This window comes from Esox lucius, chromosome 18 (genome assembly GCF_011004845.1).
Source record: "Esox lucius isolate fEsoLuc1 chromosome 18, fEsoLuc1.pri, whole genome shotgun sequence".
Taxonomy (NCBI): Eukaryota; Metazoa; Chordata; class Actinopteri; order Esociformes; family Esocidae; genus Esox; species Esox lucius.
The window spans coordinates 3,576,885-3,597,667 of NC_047586.1; the positions used below are offsets into that span (position 1 = coordinate 3,576,885).

Consider the following 20,783-nt stretch of genomic DNA (forward strand, 5'->3'; position numbering starts at 1 on the left):
AAGTGCCACCGAGTGTCATGACCAGTTGCTTTTGTCACAAGGGATTGTTTTTAACAGTTCAACTTGATCCTCTGTTTTTACTTGTAGGAGTCTGAGCAGACTAGACCAGACTACTTCATAAGGTCTCTGACTGTGGAGTATGACAATGTAAGTTCTCACTCTGTCTCTGTCTGTCTCTCTCACACGGCGGACAACGGGTTTTCAGTTTCATCATTCAAATGGCATCAATCTACTTGGTCAGCAAAGTGATTTCCTCTTTCCCTCCGTCTTTGTCTCTACTCTGCTCTTCTCAGTTGCACTTTCCTCAGTAAAGTGTTTCTCTGTGGGGGTTGTCCTCTGTTATTTCTGCCTCTGGCGGTTGTCCTCTGGTATTTCTGCCTCTGGCGGTTGTCCTCTGGTATTTCTGCCTCTGGTATTTCTGCCTCTGGCGGTTGTCCTCTGGTATTTCTGCCTCTGGCGGTTGTCCTCTGGTATTTCTGCCTCTGGCGGTTGTCCTCTGGTATTTCTGCCTCTGGCAGTTGTCCTCTGGTATTTCTGCCTCTGGTATTTCTGCCTCTGGGGGTTGTCCTCTGGTATTTCTGCCTCTGGCGGTTGTCCTCTGGTATTTCTGCCTCTGGCGGTTGTCCTCTGGTATTTCTGCCTCTGGCGGTTGTCTTCTGGTATTTCTGCCTCTGTGGGTTGTCCTCTGGTATTTCTGCCTCTGGCGGTTGTCTTCTGGTATTTCTGCCTCTGTGGGTTGTCCTCTGGTATTTCTGCCTCTGGCGGTTGTCCTCTGGTATTTCTGCCTCTGGCGGTTGTCCTCTGGTATTTCTGCCTCTGTGGGTTGTCCTCTGGTATTTCTGCCTCTGGCGGTTGTCTTCTGGTATTTCTGCCTCTGTGGGTTGTCCTCTGGTATTTCTGCTGTTCAGTAACCGTGAGACCCTCTGAATACAGGAGACTCGGAGGATCACTCAGTTCCATTACATGAACTGGCCAGACCATGACGTTCCGTCCTCGTTTGACTCCATCCTGGACATGATTGGCCTGATGAGGGAATACCAGGAGCACGATGATGTACCCATCTGTATACACTGCAGGTACACACACACACACACACACACACACACACACACACACACCCTGCCTTGTGTCTCAATCCTTGTGGGGACCATAAAAGAGAACCTCTATCTACCCTGACTTCAACCTTAACCTAACAAATATTTAACCCGGCCGCTCTAATGCCTAACCCTAACCGTAATACCTTTTTTAAAAGAGTTTAAAGCAACCCCAATTCTGATACTAACCCCAATTGTAAGATTGACCCTAAGATGAGGCCTGTGAAATGAACACCCTCAGCACAGACACGCAAACCACACAGGCTTGGCCATCTTCAGACTGAGGCTGTTCAGACGCCACTAAACTGAAGGTGACGTTAAGTCTGGCACTCATATTAGCACAAACACACACACACACACACACACACACACACACAGATTCTAAGCCCACGGCCCGGCTGTGAAGGTCTGTGAGGGTTGAGACGTACTCCGAACGACCAGCTCGGCTCTTTGTGCTCCCCGTTAATTACCATCAGGAAGTCCCTCCGGGCCAGTCGTCAGGAGTGTTGTCATCCGGCTGATTGGAGACACGTGTGTGCGTGTCCCCGTCTGTTGGTGTGTCCCCGTCTGTTGGTGTGTCCCCGTCTGTTGGTGTGTCCTGCTGCCTGCTTCTGCTATTTACCGTGTCAGAATGTGTCTGTGGGTTTGTCTGTTGGTGTGTCCTGCTGCCTGCTTCTGCTATTTACCGTGTCAGAATGTGTCTGTGGGTTTGTCTGTTGGTGGGGTCAAAGTTTTGTTGTCGAACTTGGTCTGTTGTTTGTCTAAATGTTGTCTGTCCACCTGTTGTTGTTGTTGTTGTTACTGCTTGACGGTCAGCCTGTTGTTGTCGTTGGTTTTCAACCTATTTGTGTACCTGTTGTTGTTTTTTGTCGAACCTGTTGCTGTTTTTGTGGTTTGTCAACCTGTTGTTGTTTGTTGACAGTGCTGGCTGTGGTAGGACGGGGGCCATCTGCGCTATAGATTACACATGGAACTTACTAAAGGCTGGGGTAAGTACAGTCAAAGATGGTCACATCAAGTCATATTAATATGATCATTATTGGCACATGTTTACTGGTGCTTTGTCGTTGCTATGGTTGGTATTGTAGAAGATTCCGGAAGACTTCAATGTGTTCCGGCTGATTCAGGAGATGAGAACACAAAGGCACTCTGCCGTTCAAACCAAGGTACTTTGTCTGTAAAACAAAAAGGCCACTGAAACCTCTGTCTGCCTCGTGTGAACTTGGGTTGAGTGGCTGTTTTGTGGTCTCGTTGAGGGTTAAATATGAATAGAAGGATTGTCTTCAAATGTTTCTGTTGCCTCACATTCTCTCTCGCTCTCCCCCCCCACCCCCATAGGAGCAGTATGAGCTGGTCCACAGGGCTATTGCTCAACTCTTTGAGAAACAGCTGCAGCTCCTGGACAGTCCTACCAACTCAGAGATCCAAGATGGCGTAGTGAGGACCACACTGCATGTATGACCTATTCACCACTTTAAACTAAACATCTGCAGTGACACGACCGGGAGCATTTCCAATATGTAACGTTACAGAACCACTTGTCATTATCACACACCACTCAACATTATCACTCAACATTATCACACACCACTCAACATTATCACTCAACATTATCACACACCACTCAACATTATCACTCAACATTATCACACACCACTCAACATTATCACTCAACATTATCACACACCACTCAACATTATCACTCAACATTATCACACACCACTCAACATTATCACACACCACCCAACATTATCACTCAACATTATCACACACCGCCTCTTAGGTAACCACTACTCCACCGGGCTAGGTTAGGTAACCACTACTCCACCGGGCTAGGCTAAGTTAGGTAACCACTACTCCACCGGGCTAGGCTAGGTTAGGTAACCACTACTCCACCGGGCTAGGCTAGGTTAGGTAACCACTACTCCACCGGGCTAGGCTAGGTTAGGTAACCACTACTCCACCGGGCTAGGCTAAGTTAGGTAACCACTACTCCACCGGGCTAGGCTAGGTTAGGTAACCACTACTCCACTGGGCTAGGCTAGGTTAGGTAACCACTGTAGTCTAATTTAGTCTGTTGTTAGTTAAGTCTCTCTGTTGCACTAATCAACAAAACCAAGAAACGTCTCCCTGAAGTTGCTTGGCTTTCAAATTCCTCCTGAGAAACAGCACGACTGGGCATGTTGACCCTCCCAGCTCTCTAGAATCTCTCTCTCACTCACACACACACACACACACACACACACACACACACACACACAACAGAAAAAGACACTGACAGAGGCACACACTCGCACACACACCGGCTCAGTCAGAGACACACACACACACTGACAGACACACACACCCTATATGTACTTTTCCTGTTGTGTTCAGGAAATGTGGTAAATTCAAACAACAACAGCATCTAGAACAAGGGGTTCTCAAGGGATTATATGTGGTTCATATAAGGTTTTCAGTGGGTCATCATTGTCTGAGTAATGTTTTTATAACATTTATATAGCATTTCTATTCTCACATGCATTTGAAAAATTCACTGAACTAATACGGGGTATAAATTAAATAGAAATGAAAATGCGACTGGGACTGCCATGTTCAAATTGGTTCCCAAGACAAAACCAGTTGAACTGGTTTTAGATTCACTGAGCAGAGGTCAGACACACTGTGGTGAACGTTACTGGCCTCCAGAGGGTGTGACTGGGGTCCTCTCCCACTACCTTTTGCCTTTTTGATCAGAGGGAGAGGGGGGAGATGGCGAGAGAGGGGAGACAGGTGCTTTAATTTTGTGGCCATGTCTTTACATCTGACACATTCTGACATCCTGACCTGCTTAAATTGATATACTGTCACACAACCTCTTACACATGCGCACACAGTCTGTGTCAGGAGCCAAAGAAAGACAGGATGTTACTAGACTAAGGCTAAACACACAAAAGCAATTCGCACGGAGGAGAGAGTAGGAGTTGGGGGCAGGAGGTGAGGATCGTTGGGGGCAGGAGGTGAGGAAGTGGCGAGCAGCAGAGGAGTGGGGAAGTGGAGAGAGAGCCTTGTGCCATGCCAAGAGCTTTGGCTAACATCCTGTTTAGGATGCTGTGACATCATGCCCCTATAATGCTTCCTCTTCCTCCTCCTCGTTCTCCTCCTCTTCCTCCTCCGCCCCGTCCTCCCACACAGTTTGACGTGGACGGTGTGTAGTGCCAACCTCTGGGGCCGTGTAAAGCAAGCCCCGGGGCTGCTGGGAAGGGGACAGGAAACATTAGTAGCAGTGCTGACAGCACAGAAACCCTAACATGGCTGCTGGAGATAAAACAGCTCAAGGTCTTAAATGATTCCCCCCCCCCCCCCTCCCCCCTCCTCTCCAGGAAGAGGGAATCAGCCCAGAGAAGCCGGGACATCACTCAGACGAGGACCGTTGGGACACGCCGCCTCCCAAACCGCCCAGAGTACGAAGGTACGGAGCCTGGCCCGCCAGAACCGGTCCCGCAGTCTGGGAGGGTTCTGGTTGTCTTTTAAATACCAAAATTGGTTTGTTTTAGGAACCAAGCTACTGTAGTATGTGCAGTTCTGTGCATGTTTTCGTTTCCATTTTCCAGATTCTCTCTAGTTAAGCGTAATTTTTGTCACAGACTGTTTTCATATCTTTAATCAGAACCTAGTGTTATGTGTATTGAACCAATAACAATGTTTGATTATATTTGATGAACGGACTATATATAGTTTATATAGACTCAGTACTGTGGAATGCAGTGTTTTTTGTTTTTTCTCCCGCTCCGCTTTGATCCGTCCACAGAACCGTTTCCATGGAATCTTCTCAGCTGCTTCCGGGGCAATTTTGGGAAAATGTAGTTTGTTTTGATCAACAACACACTTCTGACTGACCAAAGACAGATTTGACCCCATAACGAAGGTCCAACATGGTGGTGGTAGTGCTACATCATTGTCTTACTCCGGTTGCCTTCATTTAATAATCATTATGAAAAAATATAGTAAAGAGAGAGGGCACATACTTTTTCACCAGACTGTAAAAACACCCAACCTTTTTTTTTTTTTTGCTGGAAGACAGAAGAGTTTCTGCTGAAAGAGCAGTAGGTTAGATTCAAACCCATGCCGCAGAAGTACATGTGCATTGACAAACCAGTCAGTCCAAAAATATCTTTGTCTCCCTCAAGCAGGACCCCTTCTCCCACCACTGCCCATAAACCGCATAGGAGGCTGGTGACACGGACATTGGGGATGATTGGCTCATGGCAGTCGATGGATCTGAATACTTGTAACAGAGTCGACTGAATGGTGCTTGATTCCAGTCCGTTCAATGCCCTCCAGACACTGTTAAGAGCAGCCACCAGCCTCCGTCTCTAATGCACAGTGCAGCGTTTCGTTGCGTGTTCTCATCTGGCCTGCAGTTAGGTAACTGAGGAGCACCTTCGTCAAGGCTTCCCGGTGCGCGCGCACACACACACCCGTGCGCATCACCACCAGAGAAAACCACACACACTCTTCACAGCACACCATGACAACAGCCCTGGCTGTGCCTGGTATCAACACACTGACATAACCCACGCAGTTCAGAATAGACACACTGGAAAGTCTCAAGTCATGCAGGCTGACCACATGCCCCCCCCCCCCCCCACACACACACACCACCGGGAGCTGACAGAATCGGCCTGAGAGGGAGAAAGATGGGGCTGTGTGTGTGTGTGTGTGTGTGTGTGTGTGTGTGTGTGTGTGTGTGTGTGGGGCTGTGTGTGTGTTTGTTCGTTCACGAGTATCAAGATTCCAGAGGTATTCCTCATGGACTCCTATCAAGGTCAGACAGTGAGTCATGTCTCAGAGGCTCAAACTCAGGGCCCCCCCACCCCATCATCGATGCCATGGACACACACGCTCAGTGTCAACCCTGTCACCACGTCAAGTGTCCCACACACGTCTTCATTGCCCCTGCCACGCCATTCTGGCTCAAGGTTTTCACAGTGTCCTCACCCCCGTAGGAAAGCAGAGCTCCTGTATGGAAACTGAGTGGGAACAGGAAGTGCCTGCCACCGCCACCGAGCTCCTGCAGACCTGGCGTGGTGTGCCCTACACAGAGCCCTGTGAATGCACGCTCTGGTTTAGAACGCAGGACCGTTTCACATTTCTTTCCAACATGGCTGACAGTCGTAGGCAGAGCGCTTCAGTTGCAGTTCCAACCTTTACGCCGCTGTGCTTAGCTGGCCCTGGTACGCTAGTACACTGGGCCGTTTTACATTTGGCCAGTGAAAATAGAGATGCACCTTGTCCATACCACACACATCCGGCTGCCGTCCTGAGGATGTTTTCACGTGGTGTTTTCCCTCCGCGGTGACCCCCGGGGACGCTGTGTCTACTGCCGGTCCTCCATGGCCAATCCGAACTACAATATACACAGAGTGTGTGTGTGCAAAGGCAGACGGACCACCCGAGGCCGCTCAGGGCAAAATTTCTGACAAAGGGGGGCATTTTAGCAGTGGTTAGCCCCAGAGGACCGGCTTTCCAGGGACTGTACTGTGTGCGCGGAATCCAACCCACATCAAAGCCCTGACAGGTCTTAAGCTTCAAGTCGTCTGAACATCAGAGCTGTGCTGTTGCCAGTTCTTAGTACTGTGATTCTGAAACTTCAGACCGTTAGACTAGAGTGGCTGTGATATGCTGCCCCCGAAGATTCCATCATGTCCTAATCATCATCGCTAGTAACTTGAGGTTTCTCGTTGAGGTTTTTTTGCCCACTGTGTTGCTGTAGAGTCTTTAAAAGGGTGTGTGAGTGTGAGCTTAGGGGAGGGGAGTTTACAGCACACACATCTCCCAACTAGAGTTTCCACACCTCTGTGTTGAGTCATCAGCCCCCTGTATCTCACAACCACAATATCCTGGAGAGACCAAGAGGTCCAGATGATGAATTCAGCTAGATTACAGGGTGTTACATGAGTGGAAATTGTTATAGAATTTCGCTTGTATTAAATGTGTTGGGTTACAGAAAGGTCAGTAATGAGGAAAGTTGTGCTTTCTGAGTATGAAGTCCTTTATCTACGAAGAGGAGCAGATAGAACGAGACGCCAAGGCAGGCAGATGAGACAGGTGTTTGAGACAAAATAATCTAGTGTGTTTCTTCTCTCAAGACCTACTTCCTTTTTTCTGTGAACTGCTTTGCATCGATTGGTTATGGGTATCAAATGGAAGACCTCTGTGGTGTCGGGTTTCAATTGGCCAACTGACCATACCCTCCATGAGCTGACTGTACGTTGAAGCTTTGGCTCCATTTATAGTTCTGCTGTTCAAATGACCTATGACCTTCCTTGGCTCAACACCCCACAAATATATGTTAGGTGTAGTTGCGATGTGCCACACATTTCAAATGTTTTACAGAATTTATAAGACATTGTGTTCTGAATTATGTTTCTTAAGATCGCTCCCGTGAGTCCATGATGGTCTGTGTCTTTGGGATGAGAATTGTTTGGATACATTTTGATATGTAAGTTTCGGCCTATGTTGAAGTCTGCCACCTGGTGGTAGAGCTGTTCAATATTCAGACGGAGATGTGAGGACACGTGGATTGTAGTGTTTATTTAATGAATGTTGCCCTCCAGGGTTTTACGAAGACAGATGGCTGAGGGATTAATTCTCTCTGTCTCTTTCAGCAGCCAGTTGGACGGGGACGTGAAAGAGGAGATCCTCCAGCCCCCTGAGCCCCGCCCAGTTCCCCCCATCCTCACCCCGTCGCCCCCCTCTGCCTTCCCCACCGTCACCAGCGTATGGCAGGACAACGACCGCTACCACCCGAAGCCCACCATCCACGTCCTGGCCTCGTCCCAGCCGCCGCAGAACCCCCAGAATGCACCGCAACGACAGTCCCCCGACCTCAACGAGAACTACAGCAGGGCTTTGTCGGACAGTGGCCCCCCGGCGCAGGCCCCCTCCTCGCCCTCCCTGGCGGACGGGGCGGGACGGCTGGAGCGCAAGCTGAGTATTGAGATAAAGAAGGTCCCGTTGCAGGAGGGCCCCAGGAGCTTCGACGGCAACAGTCTGCTGCAAAGGTCCCACGCCTTCAAGGCTCGCGCCAACGCCCCCAGCTTCGGTCAGTCCGTGGACTCGGCGGCAGAGCGGGGGCCCCTCAAAACAGAGCACCTTGCGGCTGCCGACGGAGCGCCCCCGGCCCGGCCCAACCACCTGCCGCTCGCCGGGGAGAAGGGAGGCCATGCCGACTGGGTCAGCCCGGTGAAGGCCCCCGCGCCGGAGGCTGGGCCGGAGGGCGCCCCCGTGGCAAACCCGACCCCCTCCCAGGCCCAGGCCCTCCCCGTCAGGACCGCTCTGTGCTTCACCAACCCTCTGCACTTGGACTGCCTGGACGTGGAGGGACACGGGGGGGGCGCCGGGGGAGGTCCCAGGGCATCGTGGTCCTCCTCGGGAATGGCCCCGGTCAAGGCGTCGTCCCTCGGCGACCCCCTGGCCACCCGAAAGGTGTCATCCATGTCCATCGCCGGCCAGCTGCTGTCGACGGAAGCAGCATCAGGTACGTTGTTACGGATGTCTCCTTCACTAACAACCTCCTGGGCTGGCCTTTGGGAGCCTGCTGCTGACTAACGGGCCAGGGAGTGGAGCTCAGCTGGGTGCCAGCAGTCATTCCAAACACTTACCTGTGCTTGATTGAGCTTGCCTGGGTGCAGTAGGACAATGGAATAGGTTTCCAGAATGTTCATTTAAGATTTGAAACAGTCTTAACCCAACAAAGTCCGGAGGGGGGTTCTAATTTTAAAAATGGAGGGGGGGGGGGGGGGGGGGGGGGGGGGTGTGGAGGTCACGTCCTGACCTTCACACCCTGGGGATAGCTGTGATTGAGCAAGGCCATAATCACAAGTTAAACGCTGCAGAACTGGGGAACAAAAAAGAAGTAATGAATAATATTGCTCCCAGTAGTTTTTAGTCCAAGACGGATCTTCGTCCAGTCAACACGTAAAGTTAGGTGATGCTGCTTCTCTGACAGGCCTCGGCTTAGCTGCTCAGAAGCTAACTGTACACAGGCCAAATGGTTAGGCTGGCATATCTATAACAGCAGGGAGACCAACTAGAAGAGTGTGAGTGTGTGAGTACTGAACATGATGATATGGTCCCGGTAAGAGCTCTCAGAATAAAATACCCTTTATTGGATAATCTGTCGACTATGTGGAATGTTAGTTTGACGAGCAAATACCTTGGCTGTGTGTTTGTGGCTACGGACTCTTCTGTGAATGTTTTTCAGCTCTTGACACTCACGCAGCTTTCCTGATTGTCTGTGCTTCCCGGGGGGGCTCGGCAGAGGCGGGGGGGGTGGGGGGGGGGTGTTTGCCTGTATGTCAAGGTATTGGTAGTCGGCCATTAGCAGGGCTCTCGGGCCCAGAGCGTGGATTAAGCCCACGTCTGTCCACACTGCAAGCGGGGCTAATGGGTTTCGCAGTCCCCTGGCTGCTCTCCTGGACTGAGCTGGGATGTAATTTAGGTCCACATCCCAAATAGCTCCTTATCCCCTGTGTAGTGTACTGCTTTGGACCAGAGCGTCTAGGAAATACGTTTCTGGAAGAGCAGTTGGTGGGTCCGTGTGCAGTCTGCTGTTTCTAGGTGGGCAGTAATGTCAGAGAGATGACTGCTACTGTGGTCCAACATCCTGTTATTGGAGAGGTAGTGACATCTATAAATGGACACCTGTTATTGGAGAGATAGTGACATCTATAAGAGGACACCTGTTATTGGAGAGGTAGTGACATCTATAAATGGACACCTGTTATTGGAGAGATAGTGACATCTATAAATGGACACCTGTTATTGGAGAGGTAGTGACATCTATAAATGGACACCTGTTATTGGGGAGGTAGTGACATCTATTAATGGACACCTGTTATTGGAGAGATGGTGACATCTATAAATGGACACCTGTTATTGGAGAGATGGTGACATCTATAAATGGACACCTGTTATTGGAGAGGTAGTGACATCTATAAATGGACACCTGCTATTGGAGAGGTAGTGACATCTATAAATGGACACCTGTTATTGGAGAGGTAGTGACATCTATAAATGGACACCTGTTATTGGGGAGGTAGTGACATCTATTAATGGACACCTGTTATTGGAGAGGTAGTGACATCTATAAATGGACACCTGTTATTGGAGAGGTAGTGACATCTATTAATGGACACCTGTTATTGGAGAGGTAGTGACATCTATAAGAGGACACCTGCTATTGGAGAGGTAGTGACATCTATTAATGGACACCTGCTATTGGAGAGGTAGTGACATCTATAAGAGGACACCTGTTATTGGAGAGGTAGTGACATCTATAAGAGGACACCTGTTATTGGAGAGGTAGTGACATCTATAAGAGGACACCTGTTATTGGAGAGGTAGTGACATCTATAAATGGACACCTGTTATTGGAGAGGTAGTGACATCTATTAATGGACACCTGTTATTGGAGAGGTAGTGACATCTATTAATGGACACCTGTTAGTGGAGAGGTAGTGACATCTATAAGAGGACACCTGTTATTGGAGAGGTAGTGACATCTAAGAGGACACCTGTTATTGGAGAGGTAGTGACATAGTACGGGGGGGCACATACTTTGGGGGCTTTTAGGGGGGGGGTTGGTGGGGGTGGCTACGGAGGGGGCAGATATGGGGTGTTGATAGGGGTTGATACGGGGGCTGATGGGGTTAATACAGGGTTGATGGGAGGTTGATGCATGTGGGGAAGTGGTTGATACTGCATGTGTACTGATATCAGCCAGCCGTGTGCACGTTTATCCTTTCTGCGCGTGGCCATGCTAGCACTTAACACAGCAGAGATGTGGTTTTGGTCAATGCAAGTAACAGGAAATCAACCAGTGATCTCCAATCATGATTTCAAAATCACCCAATCTCTGATTGTTTGTTCACCGTGCCTGTTGTTAACCGCGCTGTGATTTGATGGGAATTTGATGTTGATTGGCTGCTTGGCTTTGTGTCGGATTTGGGTTTTGGTGGTTCTGGTTTGATCTGGGCTGTACCCGTGATGTCTTCAGCTTGTCTCCATGATCCTTTTTCACACACCTGAGCCGAGCTGTACCGGGCCAATATCAGAGCCACCAGAGTACACGCAAAAAATGAAAGTGGCACCTCTACAGGCTGAACCTAAACTCCCCGCTAAGAGGTAAACCTCAAAAGGTTCTTCAGAGGTTCCTTAGAGGGAACATAAAAATGTGATATTTGAGTTAACCCAGTTATTACATTTGAACTATACCTAATTAAAAGGTTTTGAACCTTCTGTTTTTTTTTTGTTTTTTTTTAGTGTGCCGTTCTGTTTGGCACAGCGGTGTGAAAATGGTATCTGTTGCCTTCCATTGACCCGTCAGCTTGACCTTCGACCCCTTGTGGTAGTAATCCCTGCTATGCTTTGACCTTTGACCCAGACAGTGACCAGAGCGAAGACTCGCCTCCCCCTCTTCCCGAGAGAACCCCAGAGTCCTTCATACTGGCCACAGGTGCGTGCTAGAGGTCTGAGGCAAGGGTTCCATTTGGGATTGTCTCCTAAAGTCCGGAGTAGAGTGGTTTGGTAAGATGGGGTCTGGCCTCCAAAGATTACAGGCCTGGACGAGTGTCCTGGAGTGCTGTGGTGGGTGGAGCCTTGTTTGCTGTACGTCGGTCAGGTGATCACCGGGGGGTGGTGGGGGTGTCGTCATTGACTGCGTACCCCTCGTTCCCTCTGGCATTGTCGTCAAATCCCATTGTTCAGCTTCAGGACCGCCGGCCGTTTCCTGCTGCAGTGTGCTGGCTCAACACAAGAGGGCGCCAGAAACCACTCTTTACAGCCTGAACATGCGTTGCTCCGCCTTCATTCAACACATTACGGACATCTCTTAGGAAAATTCCCGATATAGCTTGTTTTGTTTTTAGATATATGATATCAATTGCTGATGAGAGAGAGCATGGATATAAACATATAAGTCAATAAAAAAGGTATGTTTATTTACCTATTCAGACTACATAAGTGAACTTGACACTGCCATTTTGAATATTTCAAAACAGTTGGGCCCAGGCAACTCCCAGTAACTCCTTAGTTTCCTTCCAACCAATACTCACTCTAAAGCTGTACCTCACCTGGAAGGTTTTTCTAATCAGTGCCAAAACTAAGATTTCTGGGTCTTTTATAAATGCACTCGCTATCAGGGATCCTTGTTATATACTGACTCTGACATCACTGTAAAATGGTTGATTGAGAATTTGACCCACTTTTGCATTTTATTTCACCCTGGAGAAAACTGGAGTCAATATTTAGATTTTTCAAATGACTATGCAATGTTGGATGAACTTATCAAGAATGAATGTGTGCGTTTTTTATAACTTTAAAAAAATAAATTATCAGCTGATTAAAAATGTTAAATATAATATGCCTGTAGTGTGAAGTGGCATAGTAAGTGTTACTAGCTTTCTAGACAACCCGCTGGAGACAGTACATTTTATGTGGCTTCTTTGGCTGAAGATGTATTTCTGTTAAGGATTTAATTCTGATATACCCAACAGCAGTATTTTTCTGTGTTTTCTCAGTATTTTTGCTGTGGACACCTCATTAGGCCTGAAGTTACAATAATTCATTCAATGTGAACATTGTAAGTGAAGTCCAATCAGGTCCTGCTCAAATGTTTTGGACTATTCTAGTTTTTGGTCGCATGTCTTTCATCATAGCCCCAAAATAGCTGCGCCACCCGGCATCCAGTCTACTTGCTCTCAAGGGAAGTTTGTTTTTTCGTTAGCCTGATATGGTAACTTTTTTTTGGTAACTGCGTGTGCCCAATACTTGCCAAGATGTCGGAAATGTTCCCCAGCTCCACGAAGTCTAAGTTGGTACTGGATTTGGTTTGAGACTGAAGGGTCATGGCAAATGACCTCTGGTTCTAGTAAGTGCCTTCTCACGGCTGTTTTGGGTCGGCTCAATGGCCAGAGTTTTTCCAACTCCCACCTCCTGGCTTGCAGGGCTGCTCCTGGGGTGAAGGGAGTGATGGAGTCTGGTATGGGTGGATTAACAGAGAGGAGGACTGAGAGGTGAGTTAATTTGAGCTAAGCTGACAGGAATTGGAGCCTTTCATTTGCTTTCGTGTTTTCTTCGTATTGATCACCGTGTGTCAATTAAATGCACTGAAGACCGACACGGGTGTATCAGAGCTACAGCGGAGAGACGGACCAGTTTGGATGGATGCAAACTTCAGTAGTGGTTATGGGTTGACGTGACCTTCAGCATTTTGGAGCAGTTCCGTTATAGTTGGATGAGCTATAGTTGGATGGACCCCCTCTTTCCAAGGTCAAGGTACAGGAAATCAAACGGACAGTCACTCGTAAGCGTGTTATACAGCGCTCTGAAAAAATGAGAAATTCTCTGCATTTTACGATTTATTTTTTTGCACTGAATTCCTTCAGACCAACCAAAGCCTAACATTTCATGAAAGGGATCCTGAGTGAACAGACGTTACACAACGAAGTTGTGTTAAAAAGTAATAACACCCCCTGAAAAGTTTTTTAATACATTTTGGAAATTATGAACACTTGATGAATAAAGAACCTAATTTAACAAATGACACTGATTATACATTGCAATAATTTATTCAGTAAATTAACAGAAATGCAATTGCATAATAATGGAAAAGCACACTCATAGCTTCAATAGGTGGTTTGGACTGCTTTGGGAGAAATAACCTTAATGTAGCTGTTTCTTGTAACTGTCTATCAATCTCTGACTGGGAGGATTTTTTTGCGATCTGCTTGAACTGTATCGTGTTCCAGGGCTTTCCGCTTTAAGTCCTCCCACAGCATTTAGATAGGATTTAGATCTTGGCTTCGTAGTTTAGGTTCTTTTGTTCAAAGACATTGTTTCTTTTTTGGCAAACGTGGCGTCCGGCATCGCGGCCGAACAACTCCAACTTTGACTCATCTATTCAGAGCACATTGTTCCAGTGGTTTTGGTCTTTACCCAGTTGTTGTCTGGCAAATGTCCCAAATGTCTTCTCTTCTGAGAGCAGAGGCTTCTTCCTGTTTGTGCCGTTTCTATCTGACAGTTGACTCTTGCATCTCAACAGTGATTTTGTCAAGAGGGGCCTGCAGGTTGAGTGTGGTGAGGCGAACCTGTCCTATATTGATTGCCAGTTGTCTGGAATTCTCCATTTGTAGATCTGTCAGCCTTTGGAATTATGTACTTTGTATTGTTTAGAAATGTTTTTGTATCCCGTCATCTAATAATGTTTCCCTGTTTTGGTGCACCCTGATTCGATTTTAGCCATTTTATGTGATTGTGTATACAATAATACAGTGGTTCCCAACTCTGGTCCTCAAGTACCCCCAACAGTACACATTTTCTTTGAAGCCCCAGCCAAGCACAGCTGATTCAACTCGTCAACTAATTATCAGGCTCTCCTTAAGTTGAATTTGGTGTGCTTGTCCAGGGCTACCCCACAAGTGTGTGCAGTGGGGGTACTCGAGTTGGGAACCACTGCACTAATATAACCCACAAAATGATGAGCACATTCTTCTTTTTCATTTTTACTCACTGTGTGGAATTATTTTTGTCTTGTAACCAATTTCTCTACATATTATTATAGTACTCATTTATTGTTTCTAATATTTTTTATGAATCGGTCACCAGATTTTATTTTTACTATTTAGCGTATATACATTGTTGTATCCACAGCCTAGAGGTCTGATACCTGAGGCGAAAAAAATGAAAGTATTTCTCAATGTTCTTCATTTTCTTTCTCATACTCTTTCTCTCAATGTCTAGACCCTTCGGAGGTGAAGTCGCTGGGATCCAAAGAATGGAGTGGTTCCGTGGAGCCGTCAGGAAAACTATCAGATTCCCCTCAGGTGACGTTCTCCAGCTTTATTGAAACAAGTTTTAGGTTGGTGGTTGTCAGCTCCATGATGTTTTTATTATAGCCCTCCTGGTGTGTCCCCAGGTCATAATCAACTACCAGGTGGAATTGGAAACTGTTAGTATTGCAGCAATACTGCTCAAACATTATTCCCACGTCCTCTGTTGGCATAGTTGATATAGCGTGGCACTCCTCAAACATTATTCCCACGTCCTCTGTTGGCATAGTTGATATAGCGTGGCACTCCTCAAAAATTATTCCCACGTCCTCTGTTGGCAGTTGATATAGCGTGGCACTCCTCAAACATTATTCCCACGTCCTCTGTTGGCATAGTTGATATAGGGCAGCACTTTGGTGTTTGCAACTCTAGGTTAGTTTATATTTTAGTCCAACCTAAAAGGGGGGGATCTACATTTTAATGTACTTACACAATTAAATGGAATGGACCCAAACTTGGTTCTGTTTCTTTATATATTCTTTATTTAACATCAACTGTTCGAGAGCCAGGTTATTAAAGGGGTTCGAGAGCCGGGTTATCAAAGGGGTTCGAGAGCCGGGTTATCAAAGGGGTTCGAGAGCCGGGTTATCAAAGGGGTTCGAGAGCCGGGTTATCAAAGGGGTTCGAGAGCCGGGTTATCAAAGGGGTTCGAGAGCCGGGTTATCAAAGGGGTTCGAGAGCCGGGTTATCAAAGGGGTTCGAGAGCCGGGTTATCAAAGGGGTTCGAGAGCCGGGTTATCAAAGGGGTTCGAGAGCCGGGTTATCAAAGGGGTTTGAGAGCCGGGTTATTGACAGGGTACATTTTTCTCCTTCCACAGGAGCAGCCGAGAACACATGTGATAGCTGAGACAGGTAAGAAGCTAACACCTCACAGTTTTGGGGCTAAATGAGGGCCCCATAAACCTCCTCCATATATATATTAAGAAGCCACTTCTCAAAAAGTACTGCCTGAAAGCACGTTTGTAGCACATTTGAGCTCAGGTGCATCATTGATCATCCTTGAGATGTTTCTACAACTTCATTGGAATCCACCCATGGTAAACCCAGTTCATTGGGCATGATTTAGAAAGTCCCACACTTCACAGTTAATGTCAGAGCAGAATTCAAGCCATGAAGTCCAAGGAACTCTCTGTAGACCCAAGAAAAAGAATTGTCGAGGTGTAGATCTGGGGAAGTTGATAAAATTGCTGTAGTATTGAAAATTCCCTGGAACACCGTGGACTCCATCATTGTGAAAGGGAACAGCTTTTGAACCATCAAGACTCATTATTGCAGCACTCCATCAATTAGGTCTATATGGTCAAGTGGTTGAAGACGGAAGCCCCTCCTGAATAAAAGGCATATGATATGACCCTTAAAAGACTGATGTTTAGATTTCAAAAATAAACTCTGCCTAAATGCCAAGCACAACATCTGCTGAAAACAAGGTTCCGCTTATCACCTGGACAATGTCATCTCTACAGTAAAGCATGGTGGTGGGATCGTCATGCTATGGGGATGCTCCTCAGCAGCAGGGACTGGGAGACTGGTCAGGATTGAGGGAATAATCAACTGAGCAAATACACAGAGGCCCTTGAAGAAAACCTTATCCAGAGTACCTAGGATGCTATAGACATTTTTTAGTATTTCAGTTTTGTATTTTCTAAAACAGTTTTTTTTATTCTTTGTCATTATCTGGTGTTGTTTAGATTGGAAACCTTTTTTTTTTTTATCATAGATTTAGTCGGTAACAAAAGACGTGGAAAAATACGCGAATAGATCAGAATTATTTTCTAAAGAAATGTATCCCACACATTACCAAGCGTATCTGCATTGTTTTAATTGTTTTCCTAGTTAGCTGGCAGAGATTTGGCATTGTTACTGTCTCGCACAAATGAGCCTTAATTAGATTAGGCATGTGCTGTTGTAGGCGGGCTACACTTGCGGGCTACAGTTTGTGCAAGACAGCATTGTCTCACCTCAGCTGGCTTCATTATGTATGAGGGAGCATCCTCAATGTAGGGAAAGTTGACAGCAATATTATGATTGTATGTACATTCAGTAACACCTAGTGACGTGTGTGTGACCTAGGCATGTCGGGTGAGAGGAGTAAGAAGACCTTGGACTCCACAGTGGCAGAGGAAACCACACCAGAAGCCACAGATAAAAAGAGCGCCTCAGAGAGAGGTAGGTGAGTGGACAGGGGAAAGGGAAAATGGACAATTAACAAGATGTCTAGTTTGTACCCCATTCCTACCAAACCCAGAGAAGCCACAAACTTGAACATGCCCCGATTTATTTGGAGACTTTTTAACGGTATCTGTAAGGTTTGTTGGTAACACCAGCATATACCTTCGTTTTGGCAACCAACCCGATGATGATGATGTTCCGCCCCCGGCTTTAGTATAAACGAGCCAGTAATGTACTTGGCTGTTATGCGCTATACGCTGGGAGATGCTGCCCTGAAGCATGGGTTTAATCATGGATCGGATATCATGAGATTTGGTTGAACAACTGGGCAAAGGAAGCCTTTAAGAGGGTTCTCCTAAGCTCATGTTGAGTAATTATTGGAAAAGGTGTTTGTTCATTTTTAAACAGGGAATACCTGAAAGACCCAGTCAATTCTGGAAGTCATTTAAATTTAAGATAAAACATTTTACTTACAGTAAATACCTTCTACCTTTCAGCTAATGGAAAAGTACCTATTTACTTCCTGAATTCCTTGATATCAACTGGAATGGGGGGGGGGGGGGGTGTTCTGGTTAGTTGCCAAAAATAATGTTTCCTTTTCTTGTGTTCCAGCATTTGGTAGCCGCTGCTTACAGCCCAAAGGCCCCAGGGAGCCTCCAGCCCAGTGGACATGATGCTCTTTTTCCTTAATCCTCCACCCTTTCCCGGTCCCCTCTCCAGTCTCCAACTCTTTCTCCCTGCCGGGTCACCGTCTGTAGAGGAAAATGCGGCCTATGCCGTGTGTGGGGGAAGCAAAATTCAGGGATTGTTGAGTAAATTCCCTGGTTTTCCCACTCCCTGGTTGGAGGACTCCCAGAAACAGGAGGGAATATGCAGGGATTTCTTTGAAAAACAAGGACCTGATTAAAAGTTCAGGGAATTTTGCAACCCTAGTGCTTTCTCATCCTTGGACATGGCCACCTTTTCCTGAATACCGGGGCGGTCCTAAAAGGGCAACTATATTCCCAGAGTTAAGTGCACTGTAATATTTGGCCAGAGATTCAAGTGGCATTTTTATGAAGCCATGGGTGAAAAACAGTGCCCTTTGTAGGGAGCATGCTGCCTTTTAGGACGCCCCATAAAAAAAATCAATCTGCAAACAAAGCAATGTAGATAATCTACCCAGGATGCAACGGTACACCTTCCTGCTGTACTCGTACTGCTTGCCGGGGCCTCTGTGTGCTGGTGCTAATCTGTGTCCTAAATGGCACCCCGTTTTCTACATTGTGCACTCTGTTTCAACCGGGGCACTACAGCAGAGTAGTGCACTACACAGCGAATAGGGAGCCATTTGTGATGCAGTGCTACCTTGTCCCCTTTCTCTCTGCTGGGACCAACAAATCTGCCTTATTCCAGTTGGCGTCAGTCCTCACTTCCACTTAAAGGTGGACTCCGTGGTATGTACAGCGTGAACAGAACAGTTAAGGCTGGTGAACAGTAATATACAGCTTTGACTCAGTTTTGATTGCCTCGAAGCAAACCTGCGCAGAGATCCTGTGTGCAGCTGGGTGAGAGTGAAGTTTTGCCACTTGCTAATGTCGGTAACTGCGATGCTGCTAGTGAAGACGTAATGTCGCTGAGCCAACCTTTAGGTTGACTTTCCACTCAGTCATGCATTAAATAGGAAGTTAAGTGAGATTTTGACTCTCGTTCAGAAATGATCCACCACACTCGAATTGGATCCTGATTCCGTTGTCGGTTTTCCCGGGAAAAATCCATCACTTTCTTAGCTACTTCTGTACTTTTAAACTTGTATTATGACAATACAGTAAGAATACGTGTATCATTAGGGACGGAGGACTACTGTTTCGTTTTCTTTCATTGTGTTTTCTTTGCTAACTTCTCAATAGCTATATATATTCATTGTTTTATAAATGTACAGGGCAACTAGGTATATAATATTTCAAATTTGCTATCTAAATATTCATATTAACAGAAGATGTAAGAAGTTTGTGGATGTTACGACGTCCCTCTTCTCCAACGTTCCTCCAACTGTAAATTATTTGCCCTCGTGTTCTAGCAAATATTGCAGGGTTGTTGTTTGTTAAATTTTGTTATAATTGTTTTTAATCGGCTGGACTTGGTATATATCGCCCCCCACTGGCTGAGATGTCAAACAGCCTCAAGATTGTAATAATAACAATGCTCTTTTTGTAAATTGTATTCTGAAAGTTATTTTTGTATATGCGGTTTCCTCCCTCGTGGTCCCTGTCCTACTACACCAGCTTGTCCACCTGTTTTACCTGTCGGGTAGTATTTAATATGCAGAAATGGAATGAATAGAACACGATTTCCCATTCAAGTAATTGATTTTTGTTTCATTCTATTTACATGTATTTAATCCGATCTGATAGATGGACCAGTCCTGTCTGCCCAAAACGCTCCTGATTTTCACTTCTAACTCAGACCTGGGACCTCTTTTGCAGCTGAATTTGGCCCAGGTGATTCGAATCACCAGCCAGTTAGACACGAATCAGTCAACCGACCAACGGCCAGGGTAGAAAAGAAAACCAGGATTACGTTTAAGTTCAGGCCTGGAGTTACTTAATTTCTGTAGGCCCTACAGTATTAATCAGGGATATTCAGCTCTGATCCTGGTTGGATGAAAACACTTCTAGGTTAAATCCTCTACTCCTATAAATAAACATCTCTTGTTTTCTTCCTCTTCAAACAATTGACTGAATCAGACCTGGACCACAAGCTGAATGCAATTAGATACAACGTAGAAAAAAAATAATCTGAAGTGTTTCGACCCCCCAGGACCAAGAATTTAATATCCCTGGTATAAGTGTTACCACTAGCGTTTGTTTTGGACCCCCCCCCAGCGCTGTGCTCAGCCTCATCCGTCTCTCCTTTAGGAAACCCTCACGTTCCCTATATAGCCTAGTGCACTACTTTTGACCTTCAGAAGAAATGCATTATGTATGAAATAGGGTTAGTTTTAGGGTGTAGCCTCGCTCAGTAACACCCCTCCTTGTCCACCTACACCCACACAGAAAACAACTGTTTGTATGTTTCCAAAAATCAATTGACCTGTCAGTAAACGGAGAAAATACGTCAACTAAACCATGTTTCCTTTGCCTTGTTTTTCCCTTAACTGGGTTTTAATAGATGGATGGTATCCTTGGGGTGGTGTGTTTGTCGCGTGTCCAAATGTGTGTGGGAGAGCGTGTGTAAGAGAGTGTGTCCGTGTGTGCTTGTCTGTTGAGGGATGACTACATGGCACCATCCTGTGACTTGGCAAGTGAGCTCTGCCATAGTTCCACGTCAACCTGGGGCTTTACACACCCACACACGGGAAGCATTTCAGTTGATTTTATTTGAAATGGCTTCCCACAAAAAAACAAAAAAAATCGTCCTTACACGCGTGTTAATTCGACACGTCTACAGAGTGACTGCTGGTGAAAGCACGCCACACTAACGCGCGCACACTCAAACAATCCCGGGTTCGTGGAACCAGAACGCACGAACGTTTTGGAAGGAGTACTAGACTATTTGTCGACGTGAACAGCGCACATGACACATGGGGTAACCTAGTGACGGGAGCTGTAGGTACGTGGGCTAGGAGACTCCCCACACAAATACACCGGGTACAAGACGCAAGTCA

At 46.6% G+C, this 20,783-nt stretch overlaps 1 protein-coding gene across 4 annotated transcripts in view; it reads left to right on the forward strand.

Moving 5' to 3' along the window:
• The window catches only part of LOC105024888 (protein tyrosine phosphatase non-receptor type 12), a 42,475-nt gene extending 22,233 nt beyond the window's left edge, over window positions 1–20,242 (forward strand). Inside the window, exons 7-18 of one of the 4 annotated variants that reach the window (XM_029114532.2) lie at window positions 88–147; window positions 934–1,076; window positions 2,017–2,083; window positions 2,183–2,260; window positions 2,433–2,549; window positions 4,457–4,545; window positions 7,745–8,616; window positions 11,524–11,595; window positions 14,880–14,962; window positions 15,787–15,820; window positions 17,039–17,138; window positions 17,750–20,242. In XM_029114532.2, coding sequence (XP_028970365.2) covers window positions 88–147; window positions 934–1,076; window positions 2,017–2,083; window positions 2,183–2,260; window positions 2,433–2,549; window positions 4,457–4,545; window positions 7,745–8,616; window positions 11,524–11,595; window positions 14,880–14,962; window positions 15,787–15,820; window positions 17,039–17,138; window positions 17,750–17,759 — 1,725 coding nt within the window. In that variant the 3' untranslated portion in view covers window positions 17,760–20,242. The remainder of the gene's footprint in view (window positions 1–87; window positions 148–933; window positions 1,077–2,016; window positions 2,084–2,182; window positions 2,261–2,432; window positions 2,550–4,456; window positions 4,546–7,744; window positions 8,617–11,523; window positions 11,596–14,879; window positions 14,963–15,786; window positions 15,821–17,038; window positions 17,139–17,749) is intronic. The other 3 variants (XM_029114530.2, XM_029114531.2, XM_029114533.2) reach the window with 3 other exon arrangements.
• The last annotated feature ends 541 nt before the right edge of the window (window positions 20,243–20,783 follow it).